The sequence below is a fragment of the Scyliorhinus torazame genome, chromosome X (genome assembly GCF_047496885.1).
Source record: "Scyliorhinus torazame isolate Kashiwa2021f chromosome X, sScyTor2.1, whole genome shotgun sequence".
Lineage (NCBI taxonomy): Eukaryota > Metazoa > Chordata > Chondrichthyes > Carcharhiniformes > Scyliorhinidae > Scyliorhinus > Scyliorhinus torazame.
This window is the reverse complement of record NC_092738.1, coordinates 37,221,607-37,242,026: the sequence shown is the minus strand read 5'-3', so window position 1 is coordinate 37,242,026 and position 20,420 is coordinate 37,221,607. Positions and strand designations below refer to the sequence as shown.

The following is a 20,420-nucleotide window of genomic DNA, read 5'->3' as shown; positions in this document are numbered from 1 at the left end:
ATGTGAATACTACTACAGGTTACTGTATTCAAGGAGTAGTGTTAATACTAATTAGAAGGGACTCTATTACAGGGGCAATGTTTATTGGTACGCTGCCCATAGAGACTGATGACATTTCAAAAGAGATGAATTTCCCCAAATGGCCCCAAATAAACTGGTAGACAAAGTTTCAACTTTTTAAGACTTTTACTGTAACACAAACTAAAATTAACATAGATCAAACTAAAGACAAGGCTCTTTTGCATTAACTAACACAACTAAGGTATGTCTTGCGCGACAATTTTACTTTGCACCACCTTTCTGGTAGATAGGTGACATGAAAGGAACTGTCACAAAGTCACTCTCAACTCTCCAGTAGTGGCTCACTTCTCCCTGCCACGCCAGGTCGAAATATCCACTATCTTCAACAATTGTTCCCCTCCACCGAGTTTTCCCAAATAAGATATTACCAGCAAGGCTCACCTCGATGACACCCTGTTCCTTATATCTTCAAGAGCCCAATTTCGTCTTTTCCCTTTTGAACAGAAACTGAACCCTCAAAAGCATCCTGTTTGGTCGTTAACAAAACGTTCTCCCTGCTTTTCCACAGCAGTAGCTTCCTGCTTCTCAAACACATCTATCCTTTCTCTGTGAGATACTGTGAACGGTCTTAAAATTGCCACCCCTCAGAGGGTTTCTATTTGAGTTTCTCTCCCCACGTTAATCAGATCACAATGGGCATTTCTCGTGTTTATTTTTGAAATGTTTTTATTGGTTTTCACGTTTTGTGTTATACATTTTCAGTTCGTAGGTTAAGTTACAGATTGCAAAACTGCGTGTAATACGAATGAAAACAACCAAGGAGAAATTACGATTACAAAAGAGATAAACCAAAGAGCAAAAAGGAAAACAAAAATCACGATCACTGTACAGATTGAGATGTTCTTGTCTCCCCTCCCTCTGTGGCCGTGGTCCCCATTTGGCTGACCCGCCTCCCCCTGAGTAGCCCAAGTGTCTATTACCCGGCGTGTTTATTTTATTCAATGTTTTGTTGTTCACTCTGGTTTTCCACTTGCCCTCAGGCCTGTCCCCTGCAGTTGTGCCCCGTGGTCTCTTTTTTTTGTGAGCTTTTCTCCACCCCCCCCCCTTCCTTTTCCTTTGTGTTCCTTGGTTTGTCTGTGCTCCCTCCTCCCTGCTCTTGTTCTACTGGTTGCTGGCTATGAACAGGTCTTGGAACAAGTTGATGAACGGCCTCCACACCCTGTGGAAGCCCTCTTCAGACCCTCGGCAGGAAAATTTTATCGTCTGCTACTGGAGGAATTCTGACAGGTTGGACGGCCAGACTGCAGCGTTGGATGGTGCTGCCAATCACCAGCCGAGCAGGATTCTTCGGCGGGCAATTCGGGAGGCAAAGGTTAGGGCGTCGCCCCACCCCCTCCCCTCCCCACAAAGAGGGGGACTGCTCTGAGACCCCAAAGACCGTCAGTTTTGGGCATGGTTCACCCTCATCCCCATAACCTTGATATGGAGATGCCGTCGTTGGACTGGGGTGGGCACAGTAAGAAGTCTTACAACACCAGGTTAAAGTCATTCACCTGAGGAAGGAGCCGCTCTGAAAGCTAGTGATTCCAAATAAACCTGTTGGACTTTAACCTGGTGTTGTAAGACTTCTTACTGTGCCCATAACCTTGGACATTGCCTCAAAGAAGGTCATCCAGAACCCGACAAGTCTGGCACAGGCCCAAAACATGTGGATATGGTTGGCCGGGCCTTCCTGGCACCGTTTGCATTTGTCCTCCACCCCCGGGAAGAATCTGCTCATTCGGGTTCTGGTTACGTGTGCTGTGTGCACCACCTTTAGCTATATTAGGCTCAGCCCTGCGCATGTGGAGGTGGAGTTCGCCCTGTGTAGTGCTTCGATCCCCATCACTTCTATGCCTAGGTCTTCCTCCCATTTTTCCCTTGTCTCGTCCAGGGGGGAGCTTACCTCCTCCAACAGTCGTACAGATCCCTGCAGTTCTCCTCCAGGCAGGTCGTTGAAAACCATGATGAGGATTTTGAAATCAAAAGATTGCTTGACTGGGAGCCAGTGTAGGGCAGTGAGCAGAGTTGATAGGGGAGTGGGATTTGCTGTGAGATAAGACATGAGCAGCAGAGGTTTGGAAGACCTCAAGTTTACTGAGGATAGTATGTGGGAGACCAGCCAGGAGTGAGTTGGAATAGTCGAGTCCAGAGGTAACCAAGACATGGATGCGGATCTCCGATTTAGCAACAGTGGAGGAGTCGAAAGTGATGTTGGTTAGGTAGAGCTGGGTGTCGTCGGTGTACAGGTGAAAACTAATGCTGCGTATTACACCGTATCAATTTTGCATTATAGGAGCATCCTAGACTATTGTACTATAGAAGGTCTGAATACTGTCTATAATAGTGTTAGAAGAGCAAGTTATAAACTCCCTAAGCAAAAAGGTATTGCAGGAGAATGAAAGCTACCAAAACATGGTATTGCATGTCCTGCATTACAGGAGAAATGCAAGTAGCACCTTCAGATCTTGCATTACAGGAGCAATGCAAAGAGCACCGACAGAGCCTGTATCACAGAAGCAATGCAAATTGCACCTACAGGACTAGTATTACAGGAGCAATGCAAATAGCACCTCTCAGTCCTGTATTACAGGAGCAATGTTAATAGCACCAATAAGACCTGTATTACAGGAGAAATGCAGATAGCACCTACAGGACCTATATTACAGGATAATGCAAATAGCAACTACAGGACCTGTACTACAGGAGCAATGCAAATAGCAACTAGAGGGCCTGTATTATAGGAGCAATGTTAATAGCACCAATAAGACCTGTATTACAGGAGCAATGCAAATAGCACCTACAGGACCTGTACTACAGGAGCAATGCAAATAGCACCTAGAGGGCCTGTATTACAGGAGCAATGCAAATAGCACCTACAGGACCTGTACTACAGGAGCAATGCAATTAGCACCTACAGGGCCTGCATTACAGGAGCAATGCAAATAGCACCTACATGGCCTATATTACAGGAGCAATGCAAATAGCACCTAAGGGACCTATACTACAGGAGCAATGCAAATGCTGTTACGGGCCTTGTATTACAGCGGCAATGCAAATAGCACCTACACCGCCTGCATTACAGGAGCAATGCAAATAGCAACTAGAGGGCCTGTATTATAGGAGCAATGTTAATAGCACCAATAAGACCTGTATTACAGGAGCAATGCAAATAGCACCTACAGGACCTGTACTACAGGAGCAATGCAAATAGCACCTAGAGAGCCTGTATTACAGGAGCAATGCAAATAGCACCTACAGGACCTGTACTACAGGAGCAATGCAATTAGCACCTACAGGGCCTGCACTACAGGAGCAATGCAAATAGCACCTACATGGCCTATATTACAGGAGCAATGCAAATAGCACCTAAGGGACCTATACTACAGGAGCAATGCAAATGCTGCTACAGGCCTTGTATTACAGGAGCAACGCAAATAGCACCTACAGCATCTATGTTACAGGAGCAATGCAAATAGCACCTACGGGACCGACATTACAGGAGCAATGCAAATGCTGCTACACGCCTTATATTACAGGAGCAATGCAAATAGCACCTACAGCACTTGTATTACAGGAGCAATGCAATTAGCACCTACAGGGCCTGTATTACAGGAGCAATGCAAATAGCACCTACATGGCCTATATTACAGGAGCAATGCAAATAGCACCTACATGGCCTATATTACAGGAGCAATGCAAATAGCACCTAAGGGACCTATACTACAGGAGCAATGCAAATGCTGCTACGGGCCTTGTATTACAGCGGCAATGCAAATAGCACCTACACCGCCTGCATTACAGGAGCAATGCAAATAGCACCTACAGGACCAACATTACAGGAGCAATGCAAATGCTGCTACGGGCCTTGTATTACAGGAGCAATACAAACAGCACCTACACCACCTGCATTACAGGAGCAATGCAAATAGCACCTACAACATCCGTATTACCGGAGCAATGCAAATAGCACCCACAATGACTGTATTACAGGAGCACTGCAAATAGCACCTACAGGCCATGTATTATTGGAGAAATTAAAGGAGCATCTACATCATCTGTATTACAGGAGCAAAGCAAATAACACCTACAGGACCTGTACTACAGGAGCAATGAAAATCGCACCTATAGGACCTGTATTACAGGGGCAATGCAAATAGCACCTACATGATTTGTAATACAGGAGCAATGCAAATTGCACCTACAGGACCTGTACAACAGGTGCAATGCAAATGGCACATACAGAACCTGTATTACTGGAGCACTGCAAAAAGCACTCTCAGGATCTGTATTACAGGAGCAATGCAAATAGCACCTACATGACTTGTAATACAGGAGCAATGCAAATTGCACCTACAGGGCCTGTATTACAGGAGCAATGCAAAGAGCACCTACATGACTTGTAATACAGGAGCAATGCAAATTGCACCTACAGGACCTGTATCACAGGTGCAATGCAAAAAGCACTCTCAAGACCTGTATTACAGGAGCAATGCAAATAGCACCTACAGGCCTTGTATTACAGGAGAAATGCAAATAGAACCTACAGGACCTGTATTACAGGAGCAATGCTAATAGCACCTACAGGACCAATATTACAGGAGCAATGCAATTATCACCTATAGGACCTGTATCACAGGTACAATGCAAATGGCAGCTGCAATGCAAATAGCACCTACAGGCCTTGTATTACAGGAGCAATGCAAATAGCACCTGCAGGACCTGTATTACTGGAGCAATGCAAACAGCACCTACAGCTTCTTTATTACTGGAGCAATGCAAACAGCACCTACAGCTTCTTTATTATAGGAGCTGTGTCAATGATGCTTATAGCTGCTGGAATTCAGAAGCAATACACAGTGGCAATGATTACAGGCGCAAAGCAACTTTTGCCTTACAAGTATATTGCAGGAGTAAGCTGAATGCTACCTTAAGTGATGTGAAGTCTGCTCAGTCATGTATTGCAGAAATATTTAGAGAAATGCTGACAAATCTTGCACTACAAATTGAATACGATGACTAGCACTACTAGATTAATGTGAAAGTGACCACAATGCAAATATTTCTGTAGGTCTTGTATTATAGACACACTGGAATTACATTTTGTTGTATCAGTAACGTGTTTACTATCTACGTTACAGCATTAGAAGTGCAGTGTGAAAATTGCCAAATGAACTACCACAGGAGCAATATGTTTTATGCCTACAGGATCTGGATTACAGCAGCAGTATGCAATAATGTTCTCTATTGCGGCAGCAGTGCTGATATTGCCTGAAGGTCCTGCATTACAGCAGCATTACTGCGGCTATTTACAGTAGCAATGCAAATATTGCGGAACGGTTCTGTATTACAGCAGCAATACAAATATTGTGCAGAAATGCAATATCACAGCAGCAATGCAAATTTAACCCAAAGATATAGTATTACAGCAACAATGCAAATATTGCCACCGTTTGCTGTATTACAGCAGTGATGCAAATATTGCTGATAGCTCCTCTATTACACCATGAATGTAAATATTGTCGAATGCTTCTGTCTCACAGCAGCAATGCAAATATTGCAGAAAGGAGCAGTATTACTGCAGCAATGCATGTATTGCAGAAAGGAACAGTATTACTGCAGCAAAGCATGTATTGCAGAAAGGAACCGTATTACTGCAGCAATGCAAGTATTGCTGAATAACCCGTATCTGCGTGGGTTTCCTCCGGGTGCTCCGGTTTCCACCCACAAGTCCTGAAAGACGTGCTGTTAGGTGAATTGGACATTCTGAATTCTCCCTCTGTGTACCCGAACAGGCGCCGGAATGTGGCGACTAGGGGCTTTTCACAGTAACTTCATTGCAGTGTTAATGTAAGCCTACTTGTGACAATAAAGATTATTATTAGGTCTATACTGTAGCAACAATACAGTCATAGCTCAAAGCTCCTATATTGCAACATCAGTGCAAATATTGACCTATGGTCCTGTATTGCAGTAGCAATGCAAACTTTGTCTAAGTGTCCTTTTTTTCAGCAGCCATACAAATATTGTGCAACGGTCCAATATTGTAGCAGCAATGAATTGCCCAAATGTTGAATATTGCAGCAACAGAGCAAGTATTACCGTGCTGTTTTGCAGCACCTATATGAGTATTAAAGGTTTTACAATACAGCAACAGTACAAATATTAGCCAAAGATCCTACATTACAGCAGCAATGCAAACATTACCCAAATCTCCTGTATTACAACAGCAATGTATATAATTCCTAAAGGTGCAGTATCACAGCAGCAATGCAAATATTGCCTAAAGGTCCTGTATTCCAGCAGCAATGCAAATATTGCCAGAAGATTCTGCATTATAGCAGAAATGCAAACATTGCTGGAAGAGCCTGTATTACAGTATCAATGCAAACATTGCCCAATGGTGCAGCATCACAGTAGCAATGCAATTAATGCTCAACGGTCCTATAGTACAACAGCAATGCAAATGTTATCTAAAGGTTCTATATTACCCAAAGCTTGTGTATGATGAGAGCAATGCAAATATTGCCCAAAGGACCTATATTGCATATTGTCCAACTGTACAGTATTACAGAAGCAGTAAGTCTTCAGCTACAGTATCTACAGTCCAGTCTGAATATTCCTTGCAGATGGTGCATTACAAGAGCTGTGTAAACATTACCAACTCGTGCTATATTACTACCAACGCGTAATGTAATATAGCCATAATACAAATTCTGCTATTTTGCATTAGCATTATGGTATTATAGATGCATTGCAAATTTTACCTCCAGGTACTGTATTACAGATGCAATCCCAGTGCTACCTGACACTCCTGTACTACAGCAGCAATGCAAATAATGCGTCCCAGTCATTCATTAGAGGAGTAATATAAATGCTACCTATATTTCAAGAGCAGTGTGAACATTGGCTAAGAATACTGTATTCTATCATCAATTTGAATAATGCCTTTAGTGCTATATTAAGGAAGCAGTGCGTTTGCTGTCCATAGGCACTTAAAAAAAAAACGCATTTTATTCAAACTTGTATCAAAGTAGTTACAGCAAATCAACACCCTGGGAAACATTCTTCCCAACAATCAACCATACAGTTTGTACAGATTTTCCTCCTCTTTCACCCCCCCCCCCCCCCCCCCCCCCCATCCCATCAAGTCGTACAGGTCACCCAACCATGCTGCTGCCCCCGGTGGCGATGCCGACCACCACTCCAGCAAAATTCGTCGCCATGCAATCAGAGAGGCGAAGGTCATGACATCGGCGGCACTCTTATTACTGGAACTGTGTGAATAATCCTTTCAGTGCTAGATTACAGGGTAAATAATGCCGACACGATCTGTATTGCAGCACTTTGTAATACTGTCTGACAGGACTTTTGTAAAGGTTGCCTATAGTCATTGTATCAAAGGAGCATTGGAAATACTGCCTAAAGGGACTAAACTACGGCTACAATGTGACTATCCTATTTCTCCTGTTTTCCAGGAACAATGTGAATACTGGGGAGGCAGTGAATTATGGGGAGGCGATGGTGTAGTGGTATTGTCACTGGACTAGTAATCCAGAGACTGAGCACTGTGGCGTCCCAGGTTCAAATCCCACTACTGCAGATGGTGACATTTGAATTCAAGAGAAAGTCTGGAATTCAAAGTCTAATGATGACCATGAAACCATTGCTGATTGTCATAAAAACCCATCTGGTTCACTAATTTCTTCCTTTAGGAAGGGAATCTGCTGTCCTTACCCGGTCTGGCCTACATGTGACTCCAGACCCACAGCAATGTGGTTGACTCTTAACTGCTCTCTCAAGGACAATTGGGGATGATAAAAAAAAAAACTGCTGGCACAGCCTGCGATGCCCACGTCCCATGATCAAATAGAAAACAGCCCCGTGCTATATTACTACCAACGGATATTGTGCAAAATTCATCAATAATTTGAATACTACAATAGGAACAGTGAACACTACCTACGGTTACTTTAACAGGAGAAGCGTGACTTGAGCCTGCGGGGGTTGTTGCCAATAAAGCATTACATCTGAAAATTGACCATGCTAAATGTAAATGACTTTTTCAGCAATATTGTGGATACAAATTGGTTCAGTGTGATGTCTCATTCATTTTCCTTTATCTTTTAACTTGTTTAGCCACACATTGTCTCTCATTGGTTGCTGTAATCAAAATGGCAGTTGGAGAGCATTGTTTAATGCAGTTATGTTGTATGGCACTGAAATTGAAGGCTTTCAGTCAATGGCTATACCCTAGTTGTCATTGATAGCCTGATAAATGCTGTACCTGAACTGTATTAACACATACGTTTGTGTTGGAGGGAAAGAGTGTAGAATCGTAGAATGGTTACAGTTCAGAAGGAGGCCATTCAGTCTGTAGTGTCTGTGCTGGCTCTCTGAAGGCGCAATTCATCTGGTGCCACTCTCCTTTCGTCTCCGCACAGTTCCTTGAGAAATTAATCCAATTACCTCTTGAATGCCTCAATTGAACTTGCCTCCACCATACTCTCAGGAGTGCATTCTACATCCTAACCACTCACAGTGTTAAAAAAAAAGTTCCTCATGTCTTCATGCCTTTTTTAACAATTATCTTATACCTGTGCCCATTGGCTCTCAATCCTTGCATTGTTGGGAATGGTGCCTATTCTGTCCTTTTTAAAAAAAAAATTAAAGTGCCCAATTCTTTCTTTCTTCTAATTAAGGGGCAATTTAGCGTGGCCAATCCACCTACCCTGCACATCCTTGGGTTGTGGGGTGAGACCCACACAGACACGGGGAGAATGTGCAAAATCCTCACGGACAGTGACCCGGGGCCAGGATCGAACCTGGGACCTCAGCACCGTGAGGCAGCAGTGCTAACCACTGCGCCACCATGCTGCCTCGTGCCTATCTGTCCTGACCCCTCATGATTTGGAATACTTCTATCAAATCTCCTCTTGTCCAAATATTTCTAATCTATCCATGTAACTGAAGTTCCTTATCCTTGGAACCATTCTTGTGAATCTTTTCTGCATCCTCTCGAGCACCTTCACATCCTTCCCAAAGTGTGGCGCCTGGAACTGGACACAATGCTCCAGTAGAGGCTGAAGTAGTGTTTTATACAAGTTTAATATAACCTCCTTGCTCTTGTACTCTCTGCCCCTATTAGCAAAGCCCAGGATACCATATGCTTCATTCACCACACTCTCGATCTGTCCGGCACCTTCAATGATGTATGCACATAGACATCCAGGTCCCTCTGCTCCTGCACCCCCTTTAGAATTGTACCCTTTTATATTGTCTCTCTATGTTCCTTCTACCAAAATCAATCCCTTCACATTTCTCTGCATTGAATTTCATCACTGTCTGTCCATTTCACCACACTGCCCTCCTCACAGTTCACAATACTTCCCAAGTTTTGTACCTCCATAAGTTTTGAAATTTATGTACACCAAGGTGTGGGACATTAACATACATCAGGAAGAGCAGAGGTTCTACCCCGCTCCTGGGAAACATCACTAAAAACCTTTCTCCAGTTTGAAAAATAACCATTAACCACCGCTATGTTTCCTGTCACTCAGCCAATTTTGTATCCATGTTGCTGCTGTTAGTTTTATTCCATAAGCTCCACTGAGCAGGCTCCACTGGGCAGCACTGTATCAAATGCCTTTTGGAAATCTATGTACACGACATCAGCCACATTACCCTCATTAACGCTCTGTTACCTCATCTAAAAACTCAGGTTAGTTGAACACATTTTCCCTCAACAAATCTGCTGGTTTTCCTTCATTATCCCACTTTTGCCCAAGTAACTATTCATTTTGTTCCAAATGATCATTTCGAGAAGCTTCCCCACCACCAAGTTTTTTTTTTAAATTAATTCATGAGATGTGGGCATCACTGGTTGGCCAGCATTCATTGCCCATCCCTAATTGCCCCTTCAGAAGGTGGGGGTAAGCTGCCTTCTTGAACCGCTGCAGTCCATGTGATGTAGGTACACCCACAGTGCTGTTAGGGAGGGAGTTCCAGGATTTTGACCCAGCGACAGTGAAGGAACGGTGATATATTTCCAAGTCAGGATGGTGAGTGACTTGGAGGGAACCTCCAGGTGGTGGGGTTCCCAGGTATCTGCTGCTCTTGTCCTTCTAGATGGTAGAGGTTGTGGGTTTGGAAGGTGCTGTCTGAGGAACCTTGGTGAGTTGCTGCAGTGCATCTTGTAGATGGTACACACGGCTGCTACTGTGTGTCGGTGGTGGAGGGAGTGAATGTTTGTGGAAGGGGTGCCAATCAAGCGGGGCTGCTTTGTCCTGGATGGTGTTGAGCCTCTTGAGTGTTGTTGGAGCTGCGCTCATCCAGGCAAGTGGAGCGTGTTCCATCACACTCCTGACTTGTGCCTTGTAGATGGTGGACAGGCTTTGGGGGGTCAGGAGGTGAGTTACTCATCGCAGGATTCCCAGCCTCTGACCTGCTCTGGTAGCCACAGTATTTATATGGCTGGGTTCAGTTCAGTTTCTGGTCAATGGTAACCCCCAGGAAACCTTCAGTGATGGTAATGTCATTGAGTGTCAAAGGGCAATGGTTAGATTCCCTTTTGTTGGATATGGACATTGCCTGGCACTTGTGTGGTGTGAATGTTACTTGCCATTTGTGAGCTGCATGCAGAACAATACTTTTCACTGTGCCGTGGTACACGTGACAATAAACCAATATAATCCAGGACTTGCTGTATTTGGACGCAGGCTGCTAGGATACCCTGGGTTTATCTCTTCAGGCTTGAACAAGGGTGTAACATTTGCAATTCTCCAGTCCTCTGGCATCATCTCTGAACTTCAGGGTGAGCACATTGATAAACATGCTATCCACGAAGCAGTGATGCCAAATACTGTGCAAGCTCCAAAACCCAGAGTTCAAGTTGCTGCAACTGATGGCACTTTTTCAACTGTGGCTATCCATGACATAGGAAGGTTCTGGGTGTTTTTACATAGCACTGGAAAGGTCAGAGCTGTACTATCTTTACCCATTACTACTACTGATAAACCTTAGTACTCACTTCTCTTCTGTTGATGTTACTTAAATATATGGAAGTTAACTGAATGGTTTACTTAACCCTTATTTAAAAAAAAAAAAAGATTATGGGTGGGACTCCTCTGCCCTGGCTTGTTTTCTGGTAGCGGAGGTGGCATCCTGACTATATTTTTAATTTCCCAGCTCCCTAGACTAACTCCCTAACTTTGGAAACAAAGCTACAAATACTCACCAGCTGGTCAACTGATGGCCATCCTGTAATGTCACGGTTTGATTTTGTTGGTTCTCATTTCTTTTTAAACTTGTGTGCCCATCTGCCCCAGCTGCTGACTCTCGCTCTACATAAGGCGAGTAAGAAAGTTATTCTGTAGTTCAAAGTACCAAGAATACAACGTGACATTTCTTTCGTAAAAGTCTAATTTCAATTGAAGCCCAACATGCAAGAGTGGCCTTGAGGCAAAGGATAGCATTGCTCCAGTGAGAAGGAGCTCTCTCCATCCTAGAGTGCTTCTAAATATTGCATTGGAGCCCATAATTCAACAGCAACCTTCAAGGCTATCCAATGCCTCATACACGGCCAAAGTGCATCTCCAGCTCTTTGTGCAATTCACACAGCCAGTAGCATATTTCCTTGACGTGACCAACTTTGTATTTGCATGATTTGAAAATGGATATTTTACGTGAAAATATGTTGGCCAAATTAAATGGGAGAAAACAGGTGCAGCAAAATTCTTTGACGTGCAACCAGTCCATTTGTAATGCATTGAAGGTGAGGTTGATCTGTTTTGTTTGTTTTGCACAAATTTGTTCACTTCTTCGCCAAGCCTACGCGAGAGTAATTCCATCGTAATTAAGCTTCCGTGTGGCTGTTGGTATTTCGAGAACTGTACACCGTCCGAAATCAGCACTTTCAGAAGACAGCGAAAACATTGAGCAAAAAAATGCTCCGTGTAGAAATGATAATTCTCTGTGTTGAAGTAATCGTCATGAAATATAAAACGAAAAGACTGGGAGATAACGACATGATTTGTGGGTGAATAAACTGTTGCTACAATTCTCGGTATTTGGGTGACAATACTGAAGTAAAAAAGTACAAGTGCAACAGTGAAAATGAGAAAAGCCAAAATGCTGCAGGTGCTCGAAATCGGAAATAAAATCAGAAAATGCTGGAAATACTCAGCAGGTCTGGCAGCGTTTGTGGGGAGAAAAACCGTTCTGAAGCAGAGTCATATTGGGCTTGATCCATTACCTCGGTTTCTGTCTCCACTGATGTTGCCTGATCTGCTTGAGTATTTCCAACCTTTTCTGTATTAATAAAAATGAGTGGGTAACTAAGGAGTACGAATGAGATTGGTAGTTAACAAATAGCACTCTTTAAAAAATGTTTTCCTCTTCTAAAGTTGTAGACTGTTGCATAGAACCTGCAGTGCAGAAAAAGTAGACAATTAACCCCAACCGGTTTGTACTTCACATGAGCCCCCTCCCATTCTAATTCCCACCCTGCCAGCATATCTTTGCTGAGGTACAAGTCCATTAATTCCAGAAGCTGTTTGCTAAAGTAACCATTGCCACGTGGGAACCCAAACAGTGGGTGTGGGCTGAATAATTGAAAGTAAAAGGGATCACTGTTGATTTCAACCCCTTCAGCAACAGATATTTTTGTGCATCTTCCAATAGCAGTCATTGGAGAGAAATCAAGAGTAGGATCCCTGGTTCATTCCCCATACCTACCCAATCAAGTGAAACCGAGGTTAAGACAAATACTTGTAATGCCTGTACTAACAGCTTAGTTCAGTTAACTCGCACAGAATGAAGATCAAACTCGAGTATGATTCATTGACACGTAAAGCAGTGCGATTATTAATGAACCCTCTGGGCAACGCACGTGGAGGTGCTGGGGGTCTTGCCTGCTGTGTGCTGGCGAGAGCCTATGCCATCTCTTTTTGGGAAGACCCACTAATTGAGTGCCACTAAGGCACTTGTCAGGCCAACGCCAGGCCATCCCTTGGATCAAGGCCCCTGGGGATGAAGTCCCGCCTGTTGCTCAATCAGGCTGGCAGCTCTATTGAACGGCAGTGGATACTCATAGTGCGACAACCATCCGAGATCGTGGATGGACCCAGGCACACAGGTGAGTGATGGCGGGAGGGGGTTTGTGGAGTGGGAGTTGCAATGGAGAGGGTTAGGGGGCTCAGCAGCAAGGATACAGAGTTGACTCTCAGCGGGACCCTTTATGCTGGGTCCTTTGAATGAAGGGTTTCCCATCTGACTCCTCCAGGAGCCAGCAAGCAACCCCACATGTTTGTTTTTTGTCATACTCCCCACATGGTGAGCCCTCCACTCGTGGTGGCCATTAATTACTTAAGGGCCACAATTGACAGTGTGACAAGAAGGCCTCCCATGGACCTTCCCGCCATGGACTTAATCAGGGTAGAGGCGGAAAGGTGCTGGCATCCCCACCTGCCACCCTCCTACCTTATTACATGCCTCCCCACCATCAAACCTGCCACTGGGAAGGGCATTAAACTCTGCCAACTGTCTTACATGGGCACATTCACACTAGTTTGAATTTTCCAACGTGCACCCTGGAGGAATCATCCTGAAACTAAAGTTCATGTTAAATTCAGGTGCATTTGGTATATCATTGTCTGACCGTTACATTGTGGCAGTGAATGAGGTTCCCTGCTGGAAGCACAAAGTCGAACAACTACACCTCGCGATTGGTTTGCAACGGTTGCCACCGGGCAGGAAATTGACTGCAGTGATGCCCATTTTGAGGAGAAATCTGTAAGATGGGGTGTAAAACAGGCATCCTATCCATTGCCATCTATTTCCCACCCAGGGGGAGGAATTAAATTTGGCCCCAAGTCTTGTTACATCTCAGAAATTGTCATTGTTCCACATCTGCTGAAAAAAGTGGAATTATAAATCACTGACATTCAAAAATGCACGAGTCGGCAGCCAATGTCACTTGTTGAAAGATGTGAACCTGTGTTGGTTTTAGCACATGGTGCCAGTTTTAGCTTTGCCAAATGCCACATTTGTCTTTAACATGCCAGTGGCCAAAATCAAAGCACACCGTGTCCATAGTTGCTTTAATCATAAACTAATAAGCAATAATGACTTATTAATTCTCTCTAATGCGTTTCCTTGCAGTATTTTTCTAGAACTGATCGTTTGCTTAAACACAGAAGAATGTGCCATGAAAATCAAGGGAAAACCCCTGGCAAAAACCCAGCTACGAAAACTGAGCCAGTTATACTCGCAATCAATGCAGAAAACCGATTCCTACCACCCCCAAAAGACGTCAATCCAAGGAAAAAGCTCAAAACTGCAGAGAAGCCAGTATTGGCAACTTCTGATAAGGAGGGAACTGGTAACCCAGCAGAGGTTAAGCTGGGTAAAGGCGATTGTGTCGAATATTATACCAGCAACTTGAAGGTGAAGGATGAGTATAAAGTGGAGCAATGCTCACTTGTGATTGCACAGTCTTCACACAGTAATGATCACCTAGGGACAACATATCCGAATCCGATCCTGCATCCACCAAAGCTTGTTCTAAAGAAGGTAGTAAGCTCAAAGAAAATTCAAAAGACAGAAGAGTTGAATCAGATCTTGCCTGTTTCTGCCAGCTTTGATGCTGCAAAAGTCAACAAATATACCTTTGCTATGATCGACAACCCAGACCTTCTGGCCATGGAGGGCCACAGTGCTGATCAGCGTCAAGATGCTTCACACAAACCAGGAGGCAGCAATAGCAATTATGATGATGCAATGCAGTTTGTAAAGAAGAAGCGTTTCTTGCAAGGGACTAGCAGCACCAGCAGAGAGTACACCTTAACTGTGGGCCAGATCCCGATCCAACCAGCTGTAACACAGGCAGCCAACAGTAATGTTGGGGGAAACAGTAGTAGCTCATCTATGCTGGTACAGCCCAATAACACTGACCCAAAAAGCAGTCAGGACAAAAGCGGAATTCCTGACGAAGTTTTGCAGACCCTGTTGGACCACTACGCCAACAAGGCAAACGGGCAAGTTCCATTTTGTGTCAGCGATACCCAAGTCACTTCAAATGTAACTGTGAGCTCTACAGATATCACTAACGTACCTCCATCGGAGCGAGTCAATGAGGGTTCCCAGCCAGCAGCCACAGACAATGTTAACATGCTCCATGAATATTCAAAGTTCCTCCAACAAGCTTTGGAAAGGACTTGCCACAACGATAGCTACTCGACTGAGCAAGGACTTGCATACGAGGCTGAAACTCACCCCCTAACTGGAAGCCTTCCGGTGCAGCCTCTGTTTTCTACTCTGGAGCGACAGGTTTTTGCCACCATGGTTACACAGCACGGCTTCAGACCCGAAGTGGGTTCCCCATTGAGGTTACCATCACAAAAGTCTCAGTACAGTTTATTAGCTGGTGAATCCCAGCATCCCTTTGCTTTTATACCGACTGTAACTAGCAGCACCAGCATCCCCACACCGCCAGATTTCATAGAGCAGGTTAACACACAGAAGAAGCGCGAGGAACCCCCAGGTCATCACAATCACCAAATGGACACATTTGGTCAAGACTCTAGGTTCTCGGCTACTGGAGGAGAAATGACTCCTGCGTTCAACAACGGTACCAGTGGACAGGTGAATCTAAGGATCCGACAAGGCAGCTCAGACTTCTCTGAGTTTTCTTTGGTAAACGTGCCAGAGGGCAGGGATCAAATGAGTGCCTCACCAGATGCCACAGGGGGCCAAGCCTTTAGGTGAAAAGATTTGGTCATAAAACTTGGGATCACAATACATGCATTGCTGTTTTTGAATTGCTCAACAAAGAAAATCTTATCAAACATTTCTTTTTTAATTTTAGAGAAAAAATATTAGTGATTTTACCAGAAGGGTATTGTGGAGTCCAGTACTGTTGCATATTTTCCTTCCGTGCTGTTACATGTTTGCAATTTGACACCGAAAGACAATATTGATCTTGTCTGCATATGCCTCTCTCCAAGCTCTCTCTCTCTCTGTTTTTTCTACTCTCCAGAAATGTTTGTCAGCCAGTAAAGAGAGCTGATAGCATGATGATCCTGAGACTGCCACTGATACAGGTTAAATACTTACACTGAAACTGGCATTTACTTAGTTGCAGGAATTACCTGGACCATGGCATTTCAACTGATCAAATAGTCACTCCAATACTGGCACTAATATGGATCCAATAAATACCTCAGTACAGTATATGTACATTTCAAGTAATTGCCCTGTTACTGACATTAATACAGATCTAATAATAGCCGCAATACCCCAATCGCGTATTAATTACCAAGATATCGACATTATCCATTTCCAGTAAATACTCTGATTACTGGTTTTGATACAGATGCATTACTTGCCCCTTTGTTTTTAACTCCAGCATGAGATGTAGGTATCCTGATGAGGCCAGCATTTATTGTCCATCACCAATTGCCCTTGCGAAGGTGGTGATGAGCTGCCTTCATGAATACAATTAAGTGGCTTACGAGGCCACTTCAGAGGGCAGTTAAGATCGTGGGTCTGGAGTTGCATTTGGACCAGGCCAGGATGGCAGATTTCCTTCCCGAAAGATGTTAGTGACCCAGATGAGTTTTTGCATTAATCCAGGAGCTACCTAGTCACCATTCCTGACACCAGCTTTTCATTCCAGATTTTGTTTCATCCCTAGTTACCGTGGTGGAATTTTTTCTCTGGATCGTTAATTCAGGCCTCTGGATTACTAGTCCAGTGAGATGCCGTTTTACTAATCCGAGCATTTATCCATTCATTACCCTGAAATGATCATAGGCACAATTTGTGATTACCCTGGTACTGACATTATTCAGAGAATCAATAAAAGATTACACAGTAGGCCATTCAACACATCTTGCCTATCAGCACTTCTAAATTCTCATGACCTCTCCCTTTCTGTTTTGGTGATTATCTTAAATTTATAGCTTCCATTTATCAACAAACGTGCCAGTTGAAATAGAGGCAGTCAATGATAAGTTGAAAAAAAGTTCTTTGTAACTTAATCTGTTTTCATGAAAAGTGTTCTACTTTTTTTGGTCTGGCCTAATAACTGAAACCTTTCAATCTTGTTAGCATAATGAATCTCTTCTGCACCTTGCCCACAGATCTTGCCCACAGATCTCCTTCCGAGCATGGTGTTTCTAAAACTAAATATAATGGCCTAAGCAGTGACCTGTATAGATATAGCATTATCTCCTTTGTACTCCATACTCCAGTTTATAAAATCTTACATTTATGTGCCTGAAATCTTCAGTCTCGAATCACTTCGAAGTTTTACCATTTAGTAGGTTCTGTGTCCTTATTTGTCCACCCAATATGTGTCACTTCACATTTTCCCCAAGTTCAAATTTACCTGACATTTGCCAAATCTACATCCTCCTGGGGTCATTACCTGACCTCTTCCCAGTTAACCTGTACACTACCAGTTTTTGTGTTGTCTACGAATTTCAACATTGAGCCCCTCCATCCAAGCCCAGGTCATTTCAGTATAATGAGAGGAACATTAGTCCCAATGCTGACCACTGGTGAACACCATTGTTTGCATCACCCCAGTTCAGTAAATCAATCATCAAATGTACTGTTTTATGTCCTTCAACCAATTTCCTATCCATGCTCCCTCATTCCCACTGATAACATAGGGCTACGTTTCAATTTGTTATGACTAGTAAACCTGACATTGCAGATGTGTCACCAGTGATGGATGTCTTTGGCATGATTCAGCGAACTGAAGCTAAAGTCTGCTGAACGGCACATTTAGCGGGGTGTTTCTCAGTGGCTACAGCGCTGAGAAATATCCCGCTATCTAACGGCACTTTGCCATTTGTTTTTACCGCAGAGAGACTCTCTCTGCCAAGGACGCACTTAGAGGCATTTCCTGTTGGTGAGCGAAAGGCTCCTCAGGATTTGGGTGCAATTTTGTCTGGCAACTCCGATCTCTTTCACCCCCCCACCCCCCCCCACACACACACACACACACACACACACACACACTCTTTTGGCCCCCTCCCAACCTTAGGGAGGCCTCTGGGTGGGAGCTCCCCTCACCCCCTTCTACTTGGAAAGTTCCCCTGGGCCTGACATCCTGGCAATGGTGTCACCCTGCCCTCTCCCCAAACACCCGGGGTAGACCCCCCCCCCCGGCAAGGTGCCGCTAGCCTCGTCCATGTTTGTGTGGCCCAATACTAAATGGCGCCCTGTCAAGTTCTCCCAGTGAATCCAGCGTCAGGGTATTTAAATGAACCATAAGGCTCTTTTAAGTATGCTGATCCGGATCTCACCCAGCGAGGGTGAGATCCAGACCGCGCTGGGTGGAGCGAGTCGAGTGACTTGCAATCGGACCGGTACGGAGCCCGATTTGGGGCTCGTGCATGAGTCACCTGTTGCGGCCCGATCTACTAGATATAGTCTGATGGATTTAATCTGCCCCATCGCCCCAATCTTAATTTGGTCACTAAGCTTCTCATCTGCCACTTTGGTTTTCAAAATGCAAAAGCAATAATGTACTAAACATCCTCTGCATATCCGTTATCAGTATCCCCCATCCTTCCTGAAATCTCTCAACATGACTCTTCCGTTAAGCATCCATGTATATCAATAAGCCTGTGCCTTTCCAGGTGAGCCTTCGTGTACAATGAACTCTGGAAGCTGACCCACAAATGTTAGGCTGTTTGGGGGTCATCCTTTTCATTTCTATTTCAACCCTAAATCTAGCATCCTTTGGCATAAGACCGAGGGCAGGATTTTCTGGCCCTTCCCACTGCTGGGTTGTTCCGGTTCTGCCGAAGGCAACTTCCTGCGGTGCATTCCCCGGCAGCAGGACAGGTGAACTGCGCAAAACGCCGTAGACATCGGTGGACCGGAAGATCCCACCAGCGGCAGATGGTGAGCTGCCTCCACCAGCGGAATACCGGAAAATCCTGCCCCTAGATTCCAAGATGACTGGGAAATCGTCAGAGCCTCTGCTGTTCTTCCTGACATCCTGGAGCATTCCAGAATACATAAAGCAGAGTTTTTCAGATTTGGTTTCACCACTTAAAAAAAATACAACTACTTTAAACTATATCATATCTAATAATAACCCTCATGTTGGCATGAAGATGCTCCAATAAACCTGATATTTGTGTTGATACACTTGAATAATGACAATGATATTAAGTGTTGATAATTACCCTGATATTGCCAATTATGCCCCATACAACAATTGCCCCACTGTTAACATTGATCCCCTCCAATATTTACCTCGATATTGTCATTGATGCACCTCCTGATATTGCAATTGATAACCCTCCATGAATTACCTCGTGATTGACAATGATACCACTCCAGTGATTTGCCGTGGTACAGGTATTTATGCCCTCCCAATAATCACCCTGATACTAGCATTGATACTCCTCCAATAATCACCCTGATACTAGCATTGATACTCCTCCAATAATCACCCTGATACTAGCATTGATACTCCTCCAATAATCACCCTGATACTGGCATTGGTAATCCTCAGTCAATTACCCCGATACTGGCATTGATACTCTGTCAATTACCCCGATACTGGCATTGATACTCTGTCAATTACCCTGATACTGGCATTGATACCCTTCCAATAATCACCCTGATACTGGCATTGATACTCCTCCAATAATCACCCTGATACTGGCATTGATACTCCTCCAATAATCACCCTGATACTGGCATTGGTAATCCTCTGTCAATTACCCCGATACTGGCATTGATACTCTGTCAATTACCCCGATACTGGCATTGATACTCTGTCAATTACCCCGATACTGGCATTGATACTCCGTCAATTACCCTGATACTGGCATTGATACCCTTCCAATAATCACCCTGATACTGGCATTGATACTCCTCCAATAATCACCCTGATACTGGCATTGGTAATCCTCTGTCAATTACCCCGATACTGGCATTGATACTCTGTCAATTACCCCGATACTGGCATTGATACTCTGTCAATTACCCCGATACTGGCATTGATACTCTGTCAATTACCCTGATACTGGCATTGATACTCCTCCAATAATCACCCTGATACTGGCATTGATACTCCTCCAATAATCACCCTGATACTGGCATTGGTAATCCTCTGTCAATTACCCCGATACTGGCATTGATACTCTGTCAATTACCCCGATACTGGCATTGATACTCTGTCAATTACCCCGATACTGGCATTGATACTCCGTCAATTACCCTGATACTGGCATTGATACCCTTCCAATAATCACCCTGATACTGGCATTGATACTCCTCCAATAATCACCCTGATACTGGCATTGGTAATCCTCTGTCAATTACCCCGATAC

General features: G+C 44.1%; 1 protein-coding gene across 4 annotated transcripts in view; it reads left to right on the top strand.

The window, feature by feature from the left end:
• The window catches only part of znf740b (zinc finger protein 740b), a 235,448-nt gene that overhangs the window by 188,654 nt on the left and 26,374 nt on the right, over positions 1-20,420 (top strand). For all 4 annotated transcript variants that reach the window (XM_072494092.1, XM_072494091.1, XM_072494093.1 and 1 more), the window contains one exon: positions 14,221-15,821. In XM_072494092.1, coding sequence (XP_072350193.1) covers positions 14,221-15,821 — 1,601 coding nt within the window. The remainder of the gene's footprint in view (positions 1-14,220; positions 15,822-20,420) is intronic.